General features: G+C 39.1%; 1 protein-coding gene across 1 annotated transcript in view; it reads left to right on the top strand.

Moving 5' to 3' along the window:
• LOC122810856 overlaps positions 1 to 22,573 on the top strand; it is a 44,880-nt gene that overhangs the window by 3,659 nt on the left and 18,648 nt on the right. Inside the window, exon 2 of the mRNA XM_044082406.1 lies at positions 3,480 to 3,526. Within this exon, the coding sequence (XP_043938341.1) occupies positions 3,480 to 3,526 (47 nt within the window). The remainder of the gene's footprint in view (positions 1 to 3,479; positions 3,527 to 22,573) is intronic.

Below are 22,573 nucleotides of genomic sequence, written 5' to 3'. Positions count from 1 at the left end.
CTGACAGATTTAGTTTCCTTGTAATGCCTGAATGCCAGCCAGTTCTGCCCTTATCACCCTGTATATGTTCCAGGGTACGGGTGTTTTTTGCCATCTGTTCATGGTAGTATCTTTGCATGTATCTGTTCTCAATACTGTCATTAGAAATCATGCTGTGTGACTAAAAAGTTCTAATTGTCATGGTCCCATACTCGGTATTGAGTCTAATTTGGTTTGCTAAAGCCCGACTCCCTGACATTGCACTTAATATTCAGTAAGTCCCACTGTCCCACTTGACCGTTAGAAAATATGTCATGCTCTGAGTCCCCCCCCCCCCAAAAAAAAGCTTTCGCTTTCAAGCATTACATAGCTAGAGATGTTGAGGCGGTATCCTTGGTGGTGGACAGCTAGTTTTTAGAAAGGTTTATCAGAGTATGTGAGGTGTCAGTAAATTCTAATAAACTATTGTTATCATCTTCCTATATAACCTGTTTGTGGGCATCAGCTCTGTGTTAAATATCTAGGTAACTGTTGGTGACAAGCATTACCAGCTGGTGATATTTATTTTTAATAAATTTACATTTGTCTGACATCCAGTGTTCTTTCGCAGCATATTATAGAGCCAAATTTATCGGTTTGTTATAGGTACAGACTTCTTCTGCATCTCATATTGTTCTGTTAAAAGCAAAGAGAGTGCAGAGTGATTTTTTATTTATTTGTGCTTCCCTCATTCTTTGTCAAAACTTCTGAAGTACACAGAGTGTTTTACTTCCTGTTTTGGAACTTCTGTGTGATTGACAGCAGTTTGAGCTAATAGGAAGGATCATTTACACTCGAAAGACTCTGTCTCAAATTTAAAGGCTTTGCAAGACTATTATGATTAGTGGGAGAAGCAGTTGAAATGGAGACATTTCTAAACCAAATTTAACCATTCATTACTATTACATATATCAGTATAGTACTTTACTATTAGTGTAGCAAGGGTGGGGTGAAGGGGGTCACAAAGTGGGATTAAAGGCTCCTACATTTAATCTTTTTTTCTGTGCCAAAATGCTGGTGCTGGTACAGAAAGGCACTTCGGTTTGTGCTAACAGAGCAAAAGGTTTTCTTTTTTTTTGCACTCTTACAAATAAAAAACAGGGGAGATGTGTATCTATAGGAAGCGGATTGGTACAGTGCTATGTGAGCCAGCTACAGCTGTACTATTAAACAATCATATGCTGGGAGTTCTTGCAGAGTGGGTATCATCAGAAATAAGGGTTATGACCGACTCACTTATCAACTTCAACGGCATCTCTGGATATTCATTCCCAGCACAATTAACCATCGTATATATTACTGTTAGGCATTTCCATTAAAGAGACCACTGCCTGGTTATTGATAACTGCTTGAAAACATTTGAAATATTACCTTACTGGATATGGAGCAATTTACTGAAATTACCTCTTGTTAAGGTCTAGTTCAAAAAAACAGAAAGTGACTAAAATGTAATATGCTGTCTTCTGATCTGTCGGTTTTTACTGAAAGTGATGACTTCTGTAAGAAATGTTTATTAAATGGCACAAGGTTACTAGAAAACAACTTGAAAGTAAGGCTGCTTTTGTACAGATTAAGAGTGAAAAGGTAATTATTATTTTTCCTATCATTTTAACTTATATGTACTACCTGAGTTGGATGAGGATTGTAAAGTGTTATACCCTGCTGAGGGTAAAGAGCACAAACATGAAAAACAATGTATTTTTGCCTTCTATGAGAAGGAAAAGAACTTTCCTAGACCCTGATGAGGCTATAATCTCTACTAATTTGGCTATTCAAATACCTTGCAATTCAAATAGTGTTAGCATTGTTAAAAGGAGTAGATCTAGAGCCATAAGGTTTATGAAGCAAAGGACTAAATGTGCTGAATGATATGTGATGTGCAATTAAATGGTAATTTGGAGCATGTAAATATTTTAAATCCATGTAATAAGGGGAGAAATATTGTTTCACATAATCAGATGCAAAACTATTGTTCGAATCTGACTTCTGAAAGTTGGCAAAAACTAGGAATTCTAGCAATATGGTCATAGAACTTATCTCTGTTTACTTGACAAAAAGCAAACAACAGTCAATGTATCACAGGATACTTTATTAAAGGCACAAAAAAGTATCACTAGTAATCCTCACTGTTGAGAACACTGATATTAAACTCCTCAGGAAAATATAACAAAATCGTAAAAAGTTTACATTCTTAGATATCTTCCATTTGCCAAAATGTGTTAAATTCTGTTAATTTGTACCATTGACTTGAATAGCAAAGTAAGAACGCTACTGCTAAAATCTGGTAATATGCACCTATTCCTATAGGAATACATGCTGGAGATGAAATCTCATTTTGCAAATGACAAATACCATTTAGGTCACCTGGGCATTAGAATAACTTATCATAAACTTGAAAAGACCATAACAGAATTTTTAGAATTGGAGCTAATAAATCTGCAAATCCTCTTACAAGCTATGAAATTTATGGCATCACAGTGATAAAATTATTATTTAATGACATTAATAACTGAGAAGATTATCAATGTTGCTATAGTTACTAAAACAGGTAGAACAGAAATGTTGTTCTATTATGTTTACCTGACTTTCTAGAATTTCATAATATTAGGCTGGGTCAGAACAAAGGTATGGCTGTGGTAGCGTTGTCTCCTCACAGTAAGACGCTGTCTGGTTCGATTCTCAGCTAGAGCGTCTTCTGCGTGGAGACATGCGTGAATGGGCGTACCTTCGTTGAAGGTTGTGCATCAGGCCTGGCAAGCCAGTACGTAAAAATCAACTGCCAATCATTAGCGGACCGGAGTTCCGCTGTGGCAACCCCTAACCGGGAAAAGCCGAAAGACACAAACAGTGAATTATAAGAAATGCTTTCAATTTGTCCTGATGTGGGCATAAATAGGTTTAAAATTTATGTTTTTACAAAAGGCGTTCCACAACTTTTAATGAGTTTAAAGTTTATATATATATATATATATATATATATATATATATATATATATATATATATATGTATGTATATATATATATATATATATATATATATATATATATATATATATTTATATACACATGTGTGTGCATCAGTGTGTGTGTGTGTTTGTGTTATACATGCACACACACACACACACACACACACACACACACACACACACACACACACACACACACACACACACACACACACTAACCATGTGAAATGTTGGGACCTCCTTAAAAGTTACTTATTTATCATATGCTCACCTGCAAGTACTATCTCCATTTTTGGGTTCATTGTTGGTTCAGGTATTCTCTTCCAGGAAAGGTTGTCAGATTACTGTTTACTGACATCAGCTGTTATAGTTTCGACTTCCCTTGTTAATTACCGCAAACAACACAAAGTAACCTAGTTTATAGGTCATGACTACACTGTTACAGCCTACAGCTGTTCTTTAATAAATGTATGATTTTTGTTTTTATTAACACAGATTACTGTTGATCACTGCTGAAGAGCACAAGTGCATCCCGCAGAAATGTAAGTAGTTTCCTTCTGTAAATGACCTATTATCTCTTTTTTATCAGAAATAAAAACACATATGACTAGTCTGCTGGTCTGTTTGCTTAACTGTCTTAAAAACCTGCATGATGATTTTAAATAAACTAAATGTTTGTATATCAGTCAGCCTAAACTGGAAGCTGAGAAAGAGATAAAGCCTGTACTACAGTCCAGGAGGTCTGACTTCAGTTAGTGGTTAGAGTGTTTGATAGTATATGCAGGCAAGATGTGTGTGGCTTACTGTGATGGCAGGGTGTCGCTTGGTATGCATTTGTGCTGTCGATTTTCCTGATGGAGATGGGGCAACAAGAAGCATGTGTGTGTGTAGCCTGAGGGTGGATGGGTCAGTCATTCCTAACAGTAAGCCCCTTGTGGAAATGAGATGAGGAGTATGATGCTTATATCCTTTGCATGACCCACCCACAAGGCATTGCTGGGTAAGAGGTAGTCAGGACATATAAGGAAAATCAGTCCTTAGCAGCAGTATGATGGTACCCTTGGTGACCTGGTCTCCTCACTGGCCCTGAACATAGGTCATGGGTAGTCTGGGTGGGGGTCTAAGTCAGGTTTAGTAGGCTGGAAGATACAGACAGGCTTTAGGAGTAGCTGATGGTCACCTGATGGAAAAAAAATAGCCAAAAGAATGTACATCAATTAGAAAACTCAACTTTGTTTTTATCCTGCTGTCTATCACAAGCATGCAATAAACAGGAAGAAACTACTTACATTTGTTAAACTGTCAAACTAAGAAGGATTACTGAAATGTGTGAACTTGTTCCATCTAGAAGTGATCAGTGTTACTGTTTTAACACAAGTCGCCTCACAGTAAGATGCTGTCCGGTTTGACTCTCAGCTAGAGCGTCTTCTGCGTGGAGACATGCGTGAATAGGCGTACCTTTGTTGAAGGTTGTGTGTCAGGGTTGGTAACTCGGCACGTAAAAATCAACTACCAATCATTAGCGGACCGGAGTTCAGCTGTGGTGACCCCTAAACGGGAAAAGCCGAAAGACACAAACAAACATGGGGTAGGAAGTCTTTTCTCACAGTGAAAAAAGAGTGAGAGTGTGTGTGTGTGTGTGTGTGTGTGTGTGTGTGTGTGTGTGTGTGTGTGTGTGTGTGTGTGTGTGTGTGTGTGTGTGTGTGTGTGTGCATGTGTGTGTGTGTGTGTGTTGGGAGGGTGGCCTAATGGTTAAGGTGTTTGCCTTACAAACACAAGGTGCAGGGTTTGAGTCTCACAAGGGATAATTGGCTAGGCTTAAAATGGCTCGCAAGGGCAGTTAGCTTAGTACTAACCAATAACCAATAACCAATAACCACACTCAAATAATATCAAAGACTTTAAGAAATATGTAGTAAGAAAAAAGAGATACCATGCAGTTGATGAAATGGCAGAGCAATCATATCAAAATCTGGCAACCCGCTTTCCCACAGAATTAAGACTGGTAATGTTATCATGAGAAGAAAGCTGCACTGCTGTTGTGCAGTCACCTAGATAATGCAGGTTGCTCTTAACCCACACTCAGGGAAGGTACTAGGACCACAAACCTGATATTTAAGATGCACCTTCAATGCCATTTCTTATCCCAACATCTGATTATTTATCCTTTAAGTATTTAAAGCCACAAGGCAAGTATCTCATCTTAAAGGTGCAGTCAAGTATTGTTTCATGACTCTCTGATACAAACAACATGTTAAAAGTATACATTGCACTGACCATGTACGTTTTGATTTATATTAATCCTACTGTGTAATTTTTGTTTTATGTAATTACCCTGTAAATGTGCAGTGTAACCATCATTAAAATGTAACAATGTAACAATGCATGTTGCCCGTTTCTTCTTTATCTTTCTTATTCCTAACAAGGTTATAGCTGAAAAGGGACTGTCTTGACCCAGCCTAGCTACCTGTAAAATAAATATAATTCCTGAATCCTGATAGTTTAATGTACTGCAGCAGATTTAATTGAAGTCCTTAAAGCTTGAGTTACTGTTATTTTTTAGCTGCTTTGTTTCCTTGCTGACTGCCAGCCATCAGCAGTCCCTGCTCATTTTGGTCAATTCATTCTCCCACATAGTGACAGCCAATCATGGAGGCCATCATTCAGACAGCCATCAGGGGCTTTTCTTACTAAGCCCTAAGCCCTAACCCCAACGCCTTCATTCATTCCCAAAGAGTGAGCACCGATTAAGGAGGCTATCATTCAGACAACCATCAGGTGCTTTTCTTACAAAATCTGAAGTCCACCTCCTTTGTGTCTGACTTGTGTGCTCACATCACCGCAAGTCGTGTTTATGCCCTCTCCTACTTGTAAGTGCTGCCATCTGCATGTAATGAAGGCTACCATCACCAGCTAGGTAAGCCAAGCCCGCATCTCAAGCAATGGCTATAATCCCTGTAAGCCTCTGATTGTATTGGTGAAACCAGTATCTCCCTACAATGTGGCCTCACTCTTACCCTTCCTACTCATCTATTCCAGTGCTCGAGCTACTAATCAAACTCAGGGCACCTAGAACATAGATAGGGCTTTATCTGTCTATAACAGTGAGCCACGCTTTGGGTCACCAATTTTCAACCTCTCATTCTGCTCATAATTGAAAAATAATTGGTGAGTGGGGATCTGTTACCCCTCTACCTTAGGTCTCTGTAGACTGCACATATAAATAATTCAGTCGGCAAACCTGGAGGCAAAATAAATTCTTAACTACTTTATTCTCATCTCATCCTCCTTGTCATGTTAAAATACCATCTTCAAATGAGTTATTGTTAAAACTAGCCAAGGAGGAACAATAACTTTTAAATAGCCTTGGTCTGCTAGCTTCCTTAATCTTCTTTATATAATTTCAGTTATGTAGTTGTCTCCCTCTTATCAAGGTAAGAGGTACTTCATACTTTTAGGTAACATAAACATTAACTGGCTTGGACCATATCATTACAGATTAGAATGAATCACTGATTGCATGTGACCAAATTCATGTCTTCATCCAGTCACCTTAATTCACCACCTATCTAGACTCCCTTCTGTTTTTTCATACTACTTTTTCCCATAGGTGCCCTTCCCCTAATTTTTTTACCAAACTTCTCTTTCCCCCCAGATAATTCACCTTTCATGCCTTTTGGCCTTTTAAAAGCATAGCATTTTCCCATCTCAATTAATTGTCAGTTATTACCCACTCAGACCTCTCAACCAATTGGGGACAAATTTCAACAGAATCGCAGACAAGTCAAGAAAAAATCAGGGACAATCAGGGACACTTTTAAAATATTAGTGATATTAACTTGAAACATTGACAGAATCAGAGCATATGAATTAATACACATTTTCTGAAGTAAAAGAAGTTTATAACTCTTAAATATTGTCATTCTTTATTAAGTGTAATTCACCACATTTCCTCCGAAAGTCGCTAGTTTTAGGAGGGATTAAGAGGGACAGAGTTAAAATCCGAGTCAAAATCAGGGACAGTTGAGAGGTATGTATCCCACTCACAAAAATAAGCTTCTGGCCAACTGCTTAAGCAGCATACTGAAACGGCATCTTATGAATATGGCTTGTGGTCCTAGTACCTTCTCTGAGTGTGGGTTAAAAGTAACCTGCATTATCTAGGTGACTGCACAACAGCAGTGCGGCTTTCTTCTCATGACAACATTACCAGTCTTAATTCTGGGGGGAAAGGGGATCCCCCTTTACTTGACTGATTATCTGAAAGAATTATCTGAGATATAAATAATAAGTGCACAGTTCTCAGTATTTCAATGGGTAGCACACTCTCCTTTGGTGCAGAAGGCTGTGAGTTCTGTTCCCATACCAAGGAGTTGAATTCCTTTTCCAATACTGACACCGCAGTACAGCATTTTGGGGGGAGGGGAGTCCTTCATATGACATGATAAAACCAAGGCCCCATCTAACTGAACTGCTGATAGCTCAAGTGGATGTAACACATCCCTCAGCACCTATTGAAAAGAATAGGGGAAGTTCACCAGTGTCCTTAAATTTGCCCTAGTCAGTATGAATACCACCTAAGGTCGCCACTGAAAAGAGGCCATTGGCCTAGTGAGACTAACCTGGTCAACAAAATGTAAATAAATAAAATAAAATAAATAAGAAGTCTCAGCAATAGAATCACCCTAGCACAACAGCGGCTGTGAGAGAAGCCTATTTATTCTACACTAATTATTTGCCCCGTAATTTAATGTCAGAAGTGGTTCCAGTAAAAACAGACACAAGCTGAAGAAATCAGAGCCACTATGAAGGAAGTCTGGAATCATTAAAGGTCCTAATTTCCAGCACAGGTTTAATTTTATTTGCCCCGTGTCCTGCTGTTTTGCCAGAAATGATGCGATCTGTAACTGATCTGTGATTTAGAGTCGCTGTTGTTAAGAAGGCATTGAGAATAAAATCTTATCCATCCAAATTTATCACAAAGACTGCTGCTGTTAAATATAAATTTTATATTTTTGACTCGAGTTTGCTTCATCCTTTTTAACAATACAGTCTAATTAGTTTTGGAATTTTAGTTAACTCACTGTTAGTGTTACATTTTCTGGAGATGCATTCATGGAAGAAGTTGTCTCTACTATATTTGGTTAAATTAAATTACTTACAATATTGCTTTTTTGCCAAATATTGCAAAACATCTCCCTACGCCTCCCCACACCTCTGCAGCATTTGTCTACTAAGAAAGTTCACTGTAGAGTTTACATGGGATTTGAAGTGAAAAATGACGTGTAAGACCATTCTGAAAGCCCAAACAGAGGATGCCAGTTTTGGTTTAGGAGATGTAAACATCTTGGCCACAGTATTTGCATACAGTTCAAAATGTCAATCTTGTAAGTACTTCACCAGCTCTACAGGTACCATTTAAATGCTTGCATCTTTCATGATCATCCGCCGTGGACACAACATGGCTTACTTCTAGTTTATAATATTTGTTACAACACTAACACACTGAACTACAAAAGCTGCAGCATTTTAAACATTTTAGAAAAAGAACAGGGGCTAAAATGCATCCTGGGGCAGAAATACACTCCTCTGGAATCATCCCCAATTAAAATTTGATGGCAATAGATGTGTTTAGATACACTGGGTAAGGAAGTTCACACTTTGATATTTTGACCTAGTGGAAAATACAGATGGGAAGGACGTCCTTGCATCATTTGAGCCTGTACAGAATAGACTCCAACTAGACAATCAGGACTGCCGGAGATATCTGCAATTAAGACACATTGTCATTCCATCTGTGGTCAAATATCTCCTTTCCTGGACTTCAAATCCTTTCTTGGCTATTTTTTTACTCATAAGGGTCTGACATGCTCTCCTGCTAGTATTCCACATTTGTAGACCCTCATGCTTCACAAGGAAAAGCTGGAAGTTACTACATTCCTTTAGCACTGAGAATTACTGCATATACGGAGTTATTATAGATAGTGACAGACTGGCTCATATATGTGGTGTTGTTTCACTGCTGAGTAAAACACCAGAAATATGCAGCATTGTCTTGTTTGTGTGCACGATAGTTATTGGATCCCATCCACAGAGCAAACATAGGTATGTCTCTTCTCTCTTAAGCTCATCTTTCTGGGATAGTTCCTACATTGTTCTGTGGTACAGACAGTCCTGCTATTAATGGTTCAATTACTAGCATTAGTCCAACAGCTCAAACTATCCTAAGGAATGATCTAGAACTCATGTTTACATGCAGTGTCTTCATTGTGGTGGGACTGCGTCATTCTTTGTGGCTTACACAACTATTTTCTTCACTTAGAATGTGTACATCTTCAAGATGGAAGAATCCTTTATATACCTATACTAATTCCTGGCTAGAATAATCTGGAGTGATTTCATCTCATCCAAGAACTTGGGTCTCTAGCCGTAGAGTGTGTAACAAGTGTCTTGTTGGGAGAAACAGTACTGCCTACTCTTGTATGACTTGAAGTATTACTGATCTCTTTCTTTAGCAATTTTTTTCACTTAGCCTTATATTTAGATGTATGTACTATCTCACTACATTTCTTCACTATCATATTAAATTATGTAATGATATAAAGTACACACCTTATGTGTCTTCTAAAGTTAAACATCAATATCACTGTTCGCAGCATGGTTGTTTATAATTTTATTAAAAAAAAAATTAAAAAAAAATGCCACAGTGGTACGGCGGTGGCAGTTACCTTGCAGCAAGAGGTTCTCCCGTTCGATTCTCGGCATGGCTTGGAAGTGCCTTCTGTGTGGAGTCTGCATGTCCTCCCCACGGTTGGGTAGCATTCGAAAGACATGCGTGTGTAAATGGGCGTGCCTTCGTTGAAGGTTGGGTGTCGAGCTGGCACCTCGGCGTTTCGTAAAAATCTACTGCCAATCATTAGCGGACCGGAGTTCAGTTGTGGGGACCCCTTACCGGGAAAAAGCTGAAAGACAAACATTTTATTAAAAAAATAAATAAAGTTAAACATCAATATTACTGTTCGCAGCATGGTTGTTTATAATCCCAGTAAAAATATAGTGTACAAAGAAAGACAGGACTGGTGTATACCAAACTACTCTTTTTAGTACTTACGTTCCTTAAAACCTTTAAAGACTTCATTAGAATAAACAGCAAAACCAGTACATAATACTTTGCACAAAGCAAGCTTGAGCAGAAACAAGTAAAAACTCCAACCAAAGAGCAAACAAGTTTTGGTGATACATCTCCTTCAGTGCTTTGAATAAATATAATGCTCACAATAACTATTTAAATAGAGAACTATACATATCACATAATCAAAATAATCGAATAAACCCATTAATCTACTGTGCATGGTTGATGAAACTCTATGTGCCTGTGGTTGGTTTAGACTTATGCTGTTGTTGTGTTTTTGTGCATTTATTTGTATTCATGTTGTATACGTGCATGTTTATGTGTATATGAGCTTGGAGAAACAAAATTACCTTCAGCTGTGCATTCTTTTTTTGTGTGTACGGTCTGAATGACAAAGTTTACTTACTTACTGTTACTGTAAAGTTGCTTGCTTAACCCAAATAACCTGCTCAGTGGTGTCATCTGGTGGCATTTTAAAATATTACATGCTGTATACATTTTAAATACTATGAAAACGCATGTAAAATGTGTCAGTCACGCAGTACCGTACTATAATTTCTACTTGGCACAAAATATGTTATTAAGATAAATATAAATGATTATTTAAACTCAGAGCAAATAAAGCCCCAGGATTTTACAGTCCAGAATTTTTTATTATCAAAATATTCTACAATTGCAAATTATTAAGACCATGGCTTGATATTTTTATTAGTGCCTAAAAACATGTATTTAGCACCTGGATGAGCTAATGTATGCTTGTAGAGATCATGTGCTAGTGTGGGTTTCCTCCCTGTGCTCCAATTTCTTCCCACATTCCAAACTCACGCAGTAGGTGGACTAGACACTCTAGATTGACCGCAGGTGTCTGTGTATGTGATATGTAAAAACTACCACGGCAGGGCTAACCACCTGGTAGTGTAAACCTTCACTCTAGATGACTGTCACTATTGAAGTGACATCCCAACCCCATGTGTAAAAATGGGAAAAAGGGGGTTGTGGGTGGATGGATTAACAACCTTTAAGACTAGTCTGGTAGAGTGGAAGGTTGCTCACAAAATGTTACCCGGGATATGTGGGGAAATATTTACTTAATGCGTGACAGTGTTAGTTTCCCACTGATATTGGGAGATTATAGCTGAGGTTATCGATGGTGCTCTAGACCATAAGATAGTAAATAAGTGTGAATCTTTTACAGTCGACATTACTTCCATTTAGTGCACTATAGTTGACTCAGAATCCTGAAGTGACCTGTAGCTAGGTAATGTAAGTAGAATGACTGGCATAAACAACATGTCCTTCATGGACCTACTCAAAGCCCTGCCACTATACTCAATATCCTATGCTAAAATGTGACCCGTGTCTGTCATAGAAGACATTCTCTGACCCATTACTGAGGGATTTACTGCACATCAACAAGTCAAATGGCATCAGAAATACTCAGTCTAGGAATTTAAACCTCTGGAACATCAACAGAACAGTTTGGGGCACAGGTATATCTTGCAGAGGCTGCCACTGCTCTAGAACAGACCACCCATCCACATTAAACATTGTTCATTCATGTTCATATTCAAGCACAGATTAGATCTATGGATATGAAACAGTAAATTTACCCCAGGACTGCTCCCTGTACTACTACAGATAGAGGCAGTTCCTAAATGCTTTGTTGAAAGTATGTGTCTCCTCAAAGTTATGTGGCATGATCCCAGTTATTCTCATTGGGGTAACATATAATTATTGACCATGGGATGGGTAATGTCAATCTCTAACCAAATGGGATAGGTTAATTTGGGCATAAAGAGATAAACTGACTAGGCTTAGAATGGCCCAGAAGGGCAGGTAACCTAGTACTTACCTATGAACTTATGACAGTCGGTCAATGGTAGTAAAATACTTGTGTTTAAGTGTTGAATGGTTTATTGCTTTTGTAGTCAGCACTTTGTGAGTGGCATTCTGAATGAATGTTGCAAGCTTCTTGTTATATTTGTAGCAGGTTATTTGCTACCAATATTAATAAGAATAATACTAATAAGAACTTTTTTCTTTGAGCTCCTCAGAAAATATCGAAGAACCTTTTCTTCTTGCTCCCGACGCAAAGGGCCAGATCATGGAGTTGCACCAGGTGCTCCAAGAGCTCTTCATGACTGGGTAACACAGTAAGCACACTTGTTCAATGACCATTCTCATGTATGACCTGAGCAAAAATGGCTGAGAACATGAAGGTCTGTTATATAGTACATAATATAGTAGACATAAAAACAGTTTAAGAACTGTTATACAACTAGGAAAACATAATACACAGGAACATTTATTTATTTCAGTTTGATTACCAGGGAGGTCCACTGGGCTTGGGGGCCCGTTTTCAGTGGAGGCCCGAGGAGAAAAGCTCCAACAAGGAAATACAACAGTTTAATAATATTTTGATTACCAAAACAGTTTCAATTAACATGAAAAGTCATAGACAGTATGTATTACAGATAACAGGTAGTTACAAAAGAATAAACACTAACAATTTCAGTTTTGTTAAGGAGGAAAAAGGCTTACATCATGAAAATCAAATTTTACTGTTTTGTTACCGAAGCTAAATATTTTTAGAAAGGATAGCAAGGTGAATAGGAAGAGGTTAGCCTGGAGAAAAGGGAGAAGATAGTTTAAGAGTTGTAGGCTGAAGAGTGCAGTTGCAAATTCAGTTTAGATAGAGGTAGGAATGAAGTTGGGTTTTGAAGTTATTAAGGTTGGTACATGTCCTTAGCGTTGAGGGCAGGGCATTCCATTTTTTAGCTAGGGTAAAGGAGAGGAGAAGATGACATGCAGGGCACTGGGGTTTTTGTACAGCGATTAGGTTTTGTTGAGAAGGTCTAAGGGGGGTATAAGGTTGTAGAATATTAGAAAGGTCGGGACAGTTAGAAGGGTGGAACAATAGTTTGAAGGCTGTGGTGATTTGGAGGAAGTTAAGTTGATTGGGAAGTTCAAGCCAGTTTAGAGAGTGAAGGGAGGAGCAGTGATGAGAGGAGGATTTGGCAGTTGTGGCAAATTTAGAGATTTTGTTGTAACATAGTTCCAGTTTGGAGGTAAGTGTGGATGAAAGTTTAGTGAGCAGGGGAGCTCCATACAGGAGGGAGGGAAGGAGGTAGGTAGAGGCAAGGGTTAGTCTGGAATGAGGATAGAAGAAGTGGTTGTTTCTATACAGTAAGCCTAGTTTTATGTGTGTTTTTTTATGTTTAGCTGGATATGGGTATTACATTTTAGTTGATCATCAGTTGTAACACCAAGAAGTTTGGTGGAGGGTACAATCTCGATAGAGGAGTTGCTAAGGCTGGTAATTTGAAATGAGTTTTTATCAAGAGAGGAGGGTTTAGAAGGTTAGAAAAGGAGGATCTTAGTTTTGTTAGCATTTAGGGAGAGATGATTTTGTAGCATCCAGTTTTCAGTGGTTGAGAAGGCACATTGAGTTAGGGCTTGGAGGTCTGTTAGGCTAGAGGCAGAGCAGATCAAAGTGGAATCATCAGCATATTGCACAATTTTGGTGTTAGGAATGGCTTTGTGGAAGTCATTAAAAAAGATATTGAATAGTAATGGGCCGAGTATGGAACCTTGAGGTACTCCGGTAGAGGTAGGAAGAAAAGTAGAGGTGGCTTGGCCCCATCTCACAGCTTGGGATCTGTTTGAAAGGTAGCTGGAGAACCAGGAAAGAGTCTTTGGGCAAAGTTTGAGATTAGAGAGGTGATTTAGAAGGTGGGTGTGAGAGATGGTGTCAAAAGCTTTGGATAAATCTGGTAGGACAGAGGATACTATATTACCAGAGTCACGAGCTGAATTGACAGAGTGCAAGAAGGAGAGAAGGGCGGTGTTAGTACTGTGTCCTGGGCGGAAGCCGTGTTGGGTAGGAGAGAGAAGTTGGTGCTTGGTAAGGAATGGCAGGAGTTGCAGGTGGATACATTTTTCTAGGATTTTGGAGATTGGGGGGAGGATGGCTATAGGGCGGAAATTTGAGACATTACAATTTTTGCTGCCTTTGTGGAGAGGAAGAATGTAAGTGGTACGCCATAGTTTAGGTACGTAGGATTCAAGTAATGACCTATTAATTAGGATGCTGATAGGTAGAGCAATAGAGTCAGAAGTTATTTTTAGGAAGGAGGATGGAATGTTATCAGAGGCATTGGAGCAGGGCTTTAGTTTATATAGAAGTTTCTTTATTAGGTCGGTAGATACTGGTTTGAGTTTGAAAGGGGCGGGGAAGAGCAGGTTATGGAAGATTGAGCAGGGAGGGGAGGAAGGTGATTGTTAGTAAATGTCTTGGTTAGCTCAGCGATGGAAGAGGTGAAGAAGGAATTAAATAGTGAGGCTATTTCAAGGTCAGATTTGCTGGTATCAGGGCAGGGGTTGTTTTTAGTACCTGGTCTAAGGAGGGAATTGATGGAATTCCATAATTGTTTGGGGTTTCTAGCATGGTTTTCTTGAAGTCTGATGTAGTAAGACTTTTTATCTCTAAGGACTTGTTTCTTGGCAAGGTTTCTTAACTGCTTATACTTGAGGAAGATTTCAGGATGCTTGTGTTTAATGAAGGTCTTCCAGGTTTTATCCCTTTGGAGCATTATCTTTTTTGTGTCTTTGGTGAGCCAAGGGGAGGTATTTGCTTTAACTCTTTTTGTTCTTGTTGGAGCTAGAGAGTTAAGGACTGTTAAGAATGTGGAATTGAAATAGTTGACGGCTTCGTCTAATGGTAGTATTTTTAGAAGGTTCCAGTTGGTGAGTTTAAGAGAGTCAGAGAAAGAAGTAGGGTTGAAGTTAGATAGGTTCTGAGTGTGAGTGTAGCGGTGGGAGTAGCTCGAATGGAGATGGCAGGGAGGTGGTCTCCTAAAGGGTTAGCAGTGACACCAGATTTTATAACTTTGTTTGGATGAGATACTAGGATCCAGTTAAGTATGGAGCCAAGGGGATTAGCTTTGTTAGGTCTAGTAATTGAGTTAGTAAGTTGGGAGAAGTTAAATAGGCTGATAGTTATCGTGGGATTTGGGTTAGAGATTTTTCCCCAATCAATATTTACATCAACCAAAATGAAGGTTTCTAACTTAATATTGGAGGAAGTCTAGGAGAGGAAGTCTTCCAATGTATTGGTATTGTTGCCTGGAGGGATATAGAGACAAATGATGCAGATACTTTTATGGTTGTTCATTTTTAGTAAGCCAATTACAAGTTCAGCATTATTAAAAGAAGGGATGGGGTTAGGGTAAGGAGTAATGGACAAGAGGTTGGAGTAGATTAGAGCAACGCCACCACCTCTTCTATTAGGTCGGTCAGATCGGAGAGAATGGAATCCTGGGGGTAGGAACTCAGAGTCATTAATGTGAGGTTTTAGCCAGGTTTCAGAGATAGCTGCTATATCAGGAGAGTTATGGTTGAGCCAGGCATGGAAGAGGGATAGTTTATTTTTTAAGCTTTGGGCGTTGATGGTGAGGAATTTGAGGTTTTTATTAGTGGATTTCTTGTTGGTGCTAGGGAGATTTGTAGGAGGGATATTAGGACCTGGATTGGGTTGAATATCTCCAGCCAAGTTAATGAATGTGGGATGGTGGCATTGTTTATTAGTTTTGTATTTAGATAGAGGAGGCTGGTAGATGTGTGGTTTATATTTAAGGTTTTCATTTGAGCTTGGAAAAAGTTTTACTTTCAGGAGGAGGATTGGGTAGGAGGGAACTAAAGAAGCTGAGATGTTGTGGTAATGGGAGGTAATGTGGTGTTGGGGAGTAAGAGAAGGGGGGAGTAAATAGATATGAGTATAGCAAGTGATTTGGTATAGAGATATTAGAGGGAAAATGAAGGAAGAGAGGAGAAGGACCTTGGGAGGAAGGGAGAGCATGGTAGTAGAGGTCAGTTAGAGGAAAATAGAAAAGAGAGGTGATGGGGTGTTAGTAATGGGGGAGTGGCTAAAGGAGGGAGGGGAGGGGAAAAGGAGAGTTAGGATTGGTTGGAAGAGGGGGAGGGACTGATGGGGGGAATAAAGGTAGAGGTACTGGGGGCGGGTGGGAATTGGGGGCAGGGTAGGGGAGTGGAGTGAGCCCGCAGGGCGAACGGAGCAAGAAGGGGCAGAGAGGTGGGAAAAGGGCTGAAAAACAATCAGTGACCTGAGGCTGGATAAGGAGAATTACTGCAGGGTGCAGGTAAATGTTTTAAACTTTGGTTTACAGTTAAAAGCAAGGATGTTATGTTTGGTAAGTGAAGAACTCTCTGAAAGTAAGTATGAAGTAACTAAATCTTTGAGTGTAGGGCAGAGGCACTTTTGGGCAGAAAGTAAGTAGAGCAGGGAAAAGGGAAATATTGCAGTTCCTTTTATCAGGAATATGCTGCCAACTAGTGGTAAAAGGAGGGAGGTGCACTCAGAGGGGAAGAGGTTCCTCGGAGAAGTTAGGCTACAGAGATAGATAGAGGTAAATAATGGGAGAAGGACTAGGAACTAAGGATGGAGGGATTGTGCAGTGACCAGTGTTAGGCTACTTTCACACGCACCGGGGTAGAATGCTGCTCAAGGCTAGGAAGATGCTGAAGAAAAACAATATTTAAGAGGTTACATACACTGAGTCTCTTTAGCAAGGGAGAGTGTCCCAAAAACTTAATAAGGCTCAGGCAGGTAGTCCACGGACGTCTTCTCTTTTGGGAGGAGTAATCTCCTGTCTGGTCAATGAAGAAGGGGGAAACACTCTGGGGAGCAACTGAAAAAGGAGTGAGAAAAATACAATAGGTTAAAATGGGAGTAAGGGGGAAGAATAGGAAGAAGAGCACAGGAGGAAGACTAAGCAGAGTAGTGGAGGGAAGTATTCAGAGTGGAGTCGGAGGAGGAGAGAAAGTAAAAGGGACAGAAGTGTAGACTGAGGGAGAGGGAAATAGGAGGCAGAGAAGTTGGAAAGAATGAAAGGTGGAAACAGTAGTGCAGTAGAAGGTCCACAAGATATGATAAGCTTTAAACATCAGTTCAGCATGCAAACAATATTTAGGTAACATAATATACATGCTAAGCAGAACAACAGTGCTGGAGAGTAGTCAGAGACCATATTTGTGTTCACATAGCAATGAAAAATAGAAATCAGAAAACAATATTCCTAGGTAGGAGACATTTTCAAGGCAGTAGCTGCAGCTAGATACAATTGTAACAATCAGATTTGCACATAAGACAGTCAGTTGAGACAGGCCTACTGACTAGCAAAATATAAATATATATCAGCAAAAACAAAGTCTGTAGTAATGTAGGGAGTAAGTAGCTAAAACAATAAACGAAAATAATCTGACTACGGTTGGGGGGATAAATGACACTAGTTATCCAGTAGCAGGTGTAACAGACAAAGGTAGCTATGGTTCTAAGACAACAGTGTTACGTCTATAGGGTAAAAGGCATTGTAAAGCAATTGCAGGTTGCTAAATAAACAATTGTTAAGGTTTCTCAACTTTAAAGTGAACTTGCCTTTCAAACTTTTAGTACACTGCTAAAAACAATGGTCGCCTAAGATTCTAGTGCTATGAATAGCATGGCGACAGTGCAATAAGGTAGTTGCAGGGATAAATGCATGGGTCGCTGGGTTCTAGTAACTTGGGAGCCAGGTCTCACAAGCCACGACACTGATAGACAGTAAATTACTAAAACAATGTTCGCCTAAGGATTCTAAATGCGAAGAATGGCTTGGCAGCTGTAAAAGGTAGTTGCAGGTTGAAATTCAATGGTCACTAGGTTCTAATAAGGTTGGGAGCCAGATTGCTCACAGGGAAAGACACTGATTAAGTAGTAAAGCTGACAGAAACAAAAATGTCAGCGGTTAAATAAGGCAGGAGCAGTTTAAAATGCAATGGTCGCTGATATAGTATAGTGTAGTATGGCTGACTGAGCAATAAATGTCAGCGGCTAAATAAGGCAGGAGCGATGTAAAATAAATGGCCGCTGGGTTCGGGTGCTGGGTGCAAAGTTAGCTGAGTGTAAAAGACATCGCTAACTGTAGAGGCAAAAGTGAGAGTTCTGGCAGGTATGGAGGATTTGGATCAGGGGATCACACTCCTTTTGACTCGATCTTCTCTGTTCCAGTGCTGCTTTCCTGCCTGGTTTCCATTTATTTCCTCTCCTTGCACTACTGCTGAGTACAGAGTGTTACCTCTCCATCTCTCTGCCTGCATCTAATTGACAGAAAAACTCAGTTTTTCCTATCATCTTCAGATTAACTGCCTTAGGGTTTCAGGAAGCTAAGAGCCTCAGTTGTATTTACATCTAGCTCCTTAATAATTTAGTTTAATCAATCAGATTAACTACTGAAATTAACCACATATGACTTGGCAGACATAATTACCAGTTAACATTTAAATTCATCATTGAAGAAAGTCACAGACAGAAATAGGAGCTATAGTTTTCAGTCTCTCTCACACTCTCTCTCGCACACGCACACACACACACTACTACAGACCTTTGGGATGGGCAGGGAATCAGAAAACCAAGAGAAATCCTTTGGGAACACAGGGAGGACATGCAACTCTACACAGAAGACATAGCAGTCAAGAATCAAACCAGAAATCCTGTTGCAGTGAGACAAGAATGCTATTCATTACACCACTCTGTTGCCCACATATCACTTTGATATTTAAACATTCAAAATGTTGACTTCCTATATGTATTGCCTACATAAAAAGCATCACAAACACAAGACACATTTCTCGTTCACTTCACATGTTATAAAACATTTAATATATATCTTGGAGGTGTTAATATAAGAAAAACTGTTGATACTCTAATACACGTCTAAAGGTCATAGAGGAGTTACCTCCTATCAGTTTCCTCCGTGTGTTACTATGATGTAGTAGTTTTGTAGAGGTTTCTTTTTATAATGACTAAAACACTCACCCAAATCTTTCATAGTTCAAGAACATTCTTTTTATATATATAAAAAGAATGTTGTCATCTGTTAAATGACCCACCTTGACAAATTCTCCTTTGACTATATTCTTTTATAAAGACTTAGGTTGCATACTGTCATAACTCTGTGGAGTTGAACTGACCTTTGTTTGGGGGGGGGGGGCAGAATTAACTGGAAATGTTAGGTTTTTAAAGTCACTGAGGATAGATAAATTATCTTTGCTGATGTTGGTGTTAGCTGTGGTAATGGTAAAGTTACATATTGTCTTTATAACCTCCCAAAATTACTTAGTCTGTACAACTGTGGCTTGATGTTTTGAGCACAAAAAATGTGGAATTTGATGTTTTTATTAGTGACTTGTAGGAGTGATGGAGATTTTGGAAATTGGGATAGTCCTTTATAGGCTGAGTATACTTTCTTTGACACTAGTTATGGTCTCTGTCTGAAAGTTGTTATATATTTTTAAAGGTAGTATGAAGCCATTGCATTTCTGTCCCATAAAGTGCTGTCATGATAGGAAGGTGACTATCTTTTTTAATTTCTCCAAGTCTTTTGGGTTTTTAATGCCGTGATGGGAATAGACCCCATTCCTAAGCCAGAGTATGATTAAAGTTCATGAAATTAGTATTGTTTCAGTCTTTGATGTTAGCCAGAAGTGCTCTTCACAACACCTGCAAAGTGTCCAGTTATGACTCCTACTGCAATTACTATGGAATTACATGCATCGGTAACATATCTATGACTGTAAATTACTTTTTATAAGACTGCTTCTCCTACCAGTATTGGAACTGTCTGAGTATGCTGCTTTCACATGGCCTCATTTCTACCTGTAAACCCTGCTATTTTATGACTTTGTGTCTCTGTATGCATGACACTGTAGTCACTGTCTGTAGCAATTTCAATTATCGATGCAACTTTTGTCTTCTGTTTGTGGAGTACTATATGAGGATTTCTCACATCCATTTTTGAACTGTTGATAATAGGTGATCCAATGTGATATAAACTTTATCATTTTTAATAATGCTTTGTGGCTCATGTTTTCAGTGTTTTTGGCTACTTCTGTATTATAATGTGTATATAATCCCCAATGCAACAGTCTTGCCACATTATTATACCTTTCAGAATACAGTTCTTCTGCCATTAGTATATCACTACCAGCAACATGGTGTGCGACTGTTTCCAATTCTGTTTTACAAAACCTACATTTGTCAGTTTCTCCCACATGTTCAATGAACTTTGTAGATCACCGTGTTCATAGTCAACTATCTTGGGTTTCCAATATTAACCTTTCATGTTTTAGTTTAAATTCTCCTCTCCATAACCATTCCTGTGTTCGTTTCTGATCAACATGATGTTCTCCCAGAAGTTTTTTATATTTGCAACTATATTTATGCATTTTCCACATTTCTTGCCTTCTCATCTGATCCTTCACCTTATATTCTTTCTTTTGTTTTTTGACACATTCAGTTACTACCTGATTTTTATCTACTTCTGGTTTGATTTCCATTCCCACTTGACACTGATATGCTTCTGCTAAACTAAGCAGGGAAGTCATCTTAGACTTATTCTCCTCATGTTTTAAAACTTTCACTACATTTGGTTCTTGTGAGGTAAGCAGATATATATGCAGTCTTACGATTGTAGATATATACATGTAGTCAATTTCGAGGTGGCCCATAGAATGGGGAATATATAGTCTTGGTATACACTGATTTTTATAAATCATTTGATAAACGTGAAGCATCCTTCTTGTTTTCCTGTCCAATCCAACACCTTTTGGGGCCAGTCAATCACTCTAAAACTGTAAGTTAAGACAGGAAGAGCAAATTTGTTTATAGCTTGGACTTTGTTCCTAGATGTCAATGGTATATTAAATTTCTTTCTCATGTCCATATTTCTTCTTCAGATGTCTCCTGCTCCTCCTGTTTCTCCTTACTTGGGGGACTTGTTGTTCCATCATGCTGTGATATAACCTGTTTAGACTTTCTATACTAAATCTTTAACTTTACATGTATTGCATAACTTCAGCTTCTATTTTTTTTTTGATTATTCAGTATAGCCTTGATAATGATATTAAATATGTACAAAGTAGAGGCTGAATCAGCTTACTGATACATACCTGTCTTTGGCCAGATTTTCAAAGAAGGTCCAGATTTTTGCCTCATATTTTTGGTCTGCTCCTCATAGAATTTGTGGTTTTCTGGCAAACTACTTGGGATTGATGTCACTTAGTAATGACAGACATTTCAGTTTCAGACTTCATATCCTTTAGAAAATGCATACTAACAGAAAACCTATTATTCTAGCAGCTGTATACGAGCAGTATTTAAACTATGTCCCCATTATTGGTCCTTTGTCTCTTCACAATTTTTTTTTCAAGATTTCATGTGGCAAGAGGTCAAGAGGTATGCACTGATATAGAGAAAATGAGTCTAGTAACATTTTGTCAGAAAGTACTTCAACTGTTTTAGGTCTAGTTTCTGTTAAAATGGGCAGTACAAGGAGTCATAAATGATAGGATTCCTTGGATAGGTGGTTGGTCACTGATGGTGTTATATAGGCAGGAAGCTTCCAAGATATAATGAGAGATGTCAGTAAATAGTAAATCAAGGCAGGAGTGAATTCTAGTGTTTGGATTAGGTCTGGTTGTCATTTAGGTGAGTTTAAACTGAGATGGAAAGGAATAATCTTGAGAGCGTCTGCTTGAAAGTAAATCAAAGTTAATGTTTCCAAGTATGAGCAGTTTTTTTTTTGTTTGTTATTGTTAGTATGTTTTTAAAATACTTGTAATGGTATTCTCAAAAAGGTTAAGTGAGTAAGGAGGATGGATGTAAACAGATGCTACAAGCAAATGAGCTTGTGCACTGAAATGTACTGAAGAGCATACCCAATTAGGCTTAGCACCAGAACAGGGGAGTCCGCGAAACTTACTGAAGAGCGTACCCAATTAGGCTTAGCACCAGAACAGGGGAGTCCGCGAAACTTACTGAAGAGCGTACCCAATTAGGCTTAGCACCAGAACAGGGGATTCCGCGAAACTTACTGAAGAGCGAACCCAATTAGGCTTAGCACCAGAACAGGGGAGTCCGCGAAACTTACTGAAGAGCGTACCCAATTAGGCTTAGCACCAGAACAGGGGAGTCCGTGAAACTTACTGAAGAGCGTACCCAATTAGGCTTAGCACCAGAACAGGGGAGTCCGTGAAACTTACTGGAGAGCGTACCCAATTAGGCTTAGCACCAGAACAGCGGCGTCCGCGCAGCTTACTGCAGAGCGTACCCAACTAGGCTTAGCACCAGAACAGGGAGTCCATGAAACTTACTGAAGAGCGTACCCAATTAGGCTTAGCACCAGAACAGGGGAGTCCGTGAAACTTACTGAAGAGCGTACCCAATTAGGCTTAGCACCAGAACAGGGGAGTCCGCGAAACTTACTGAAGAGCGTACCCAATTAGGCTTAGCACCAGAACAGGGGAGTCCGCGAAACTTACTGAAGAGCGTACTCAATTAGGCTTAGCACCAGAACAGGGGAGTCCGTGAAACTTACTGAAGAGCATACTCAATTAGGCTTAG

The sequence above is a fragment of the Protopterus annectens genome, chromosome 9.part0 (genome assembly GCF_019279795.1).
Source record: "Protopterus annectens isolate FY-2018-M chromosome 9.part0, PAN1.0, whole genome shotgun sequence".
NCBI classification, from domain to species: domain Eukaryota; kingdom Metazoa; phylum Chordata; order Ceratodontiformes; family Protopteridae; genus Protopterus; species Protopterus annectens.
The sequence above is the reverse complement of the archived record's forward strand: the minus strand, read 5'-3'. Positions and strand labels throughout refer to the sequence as shown.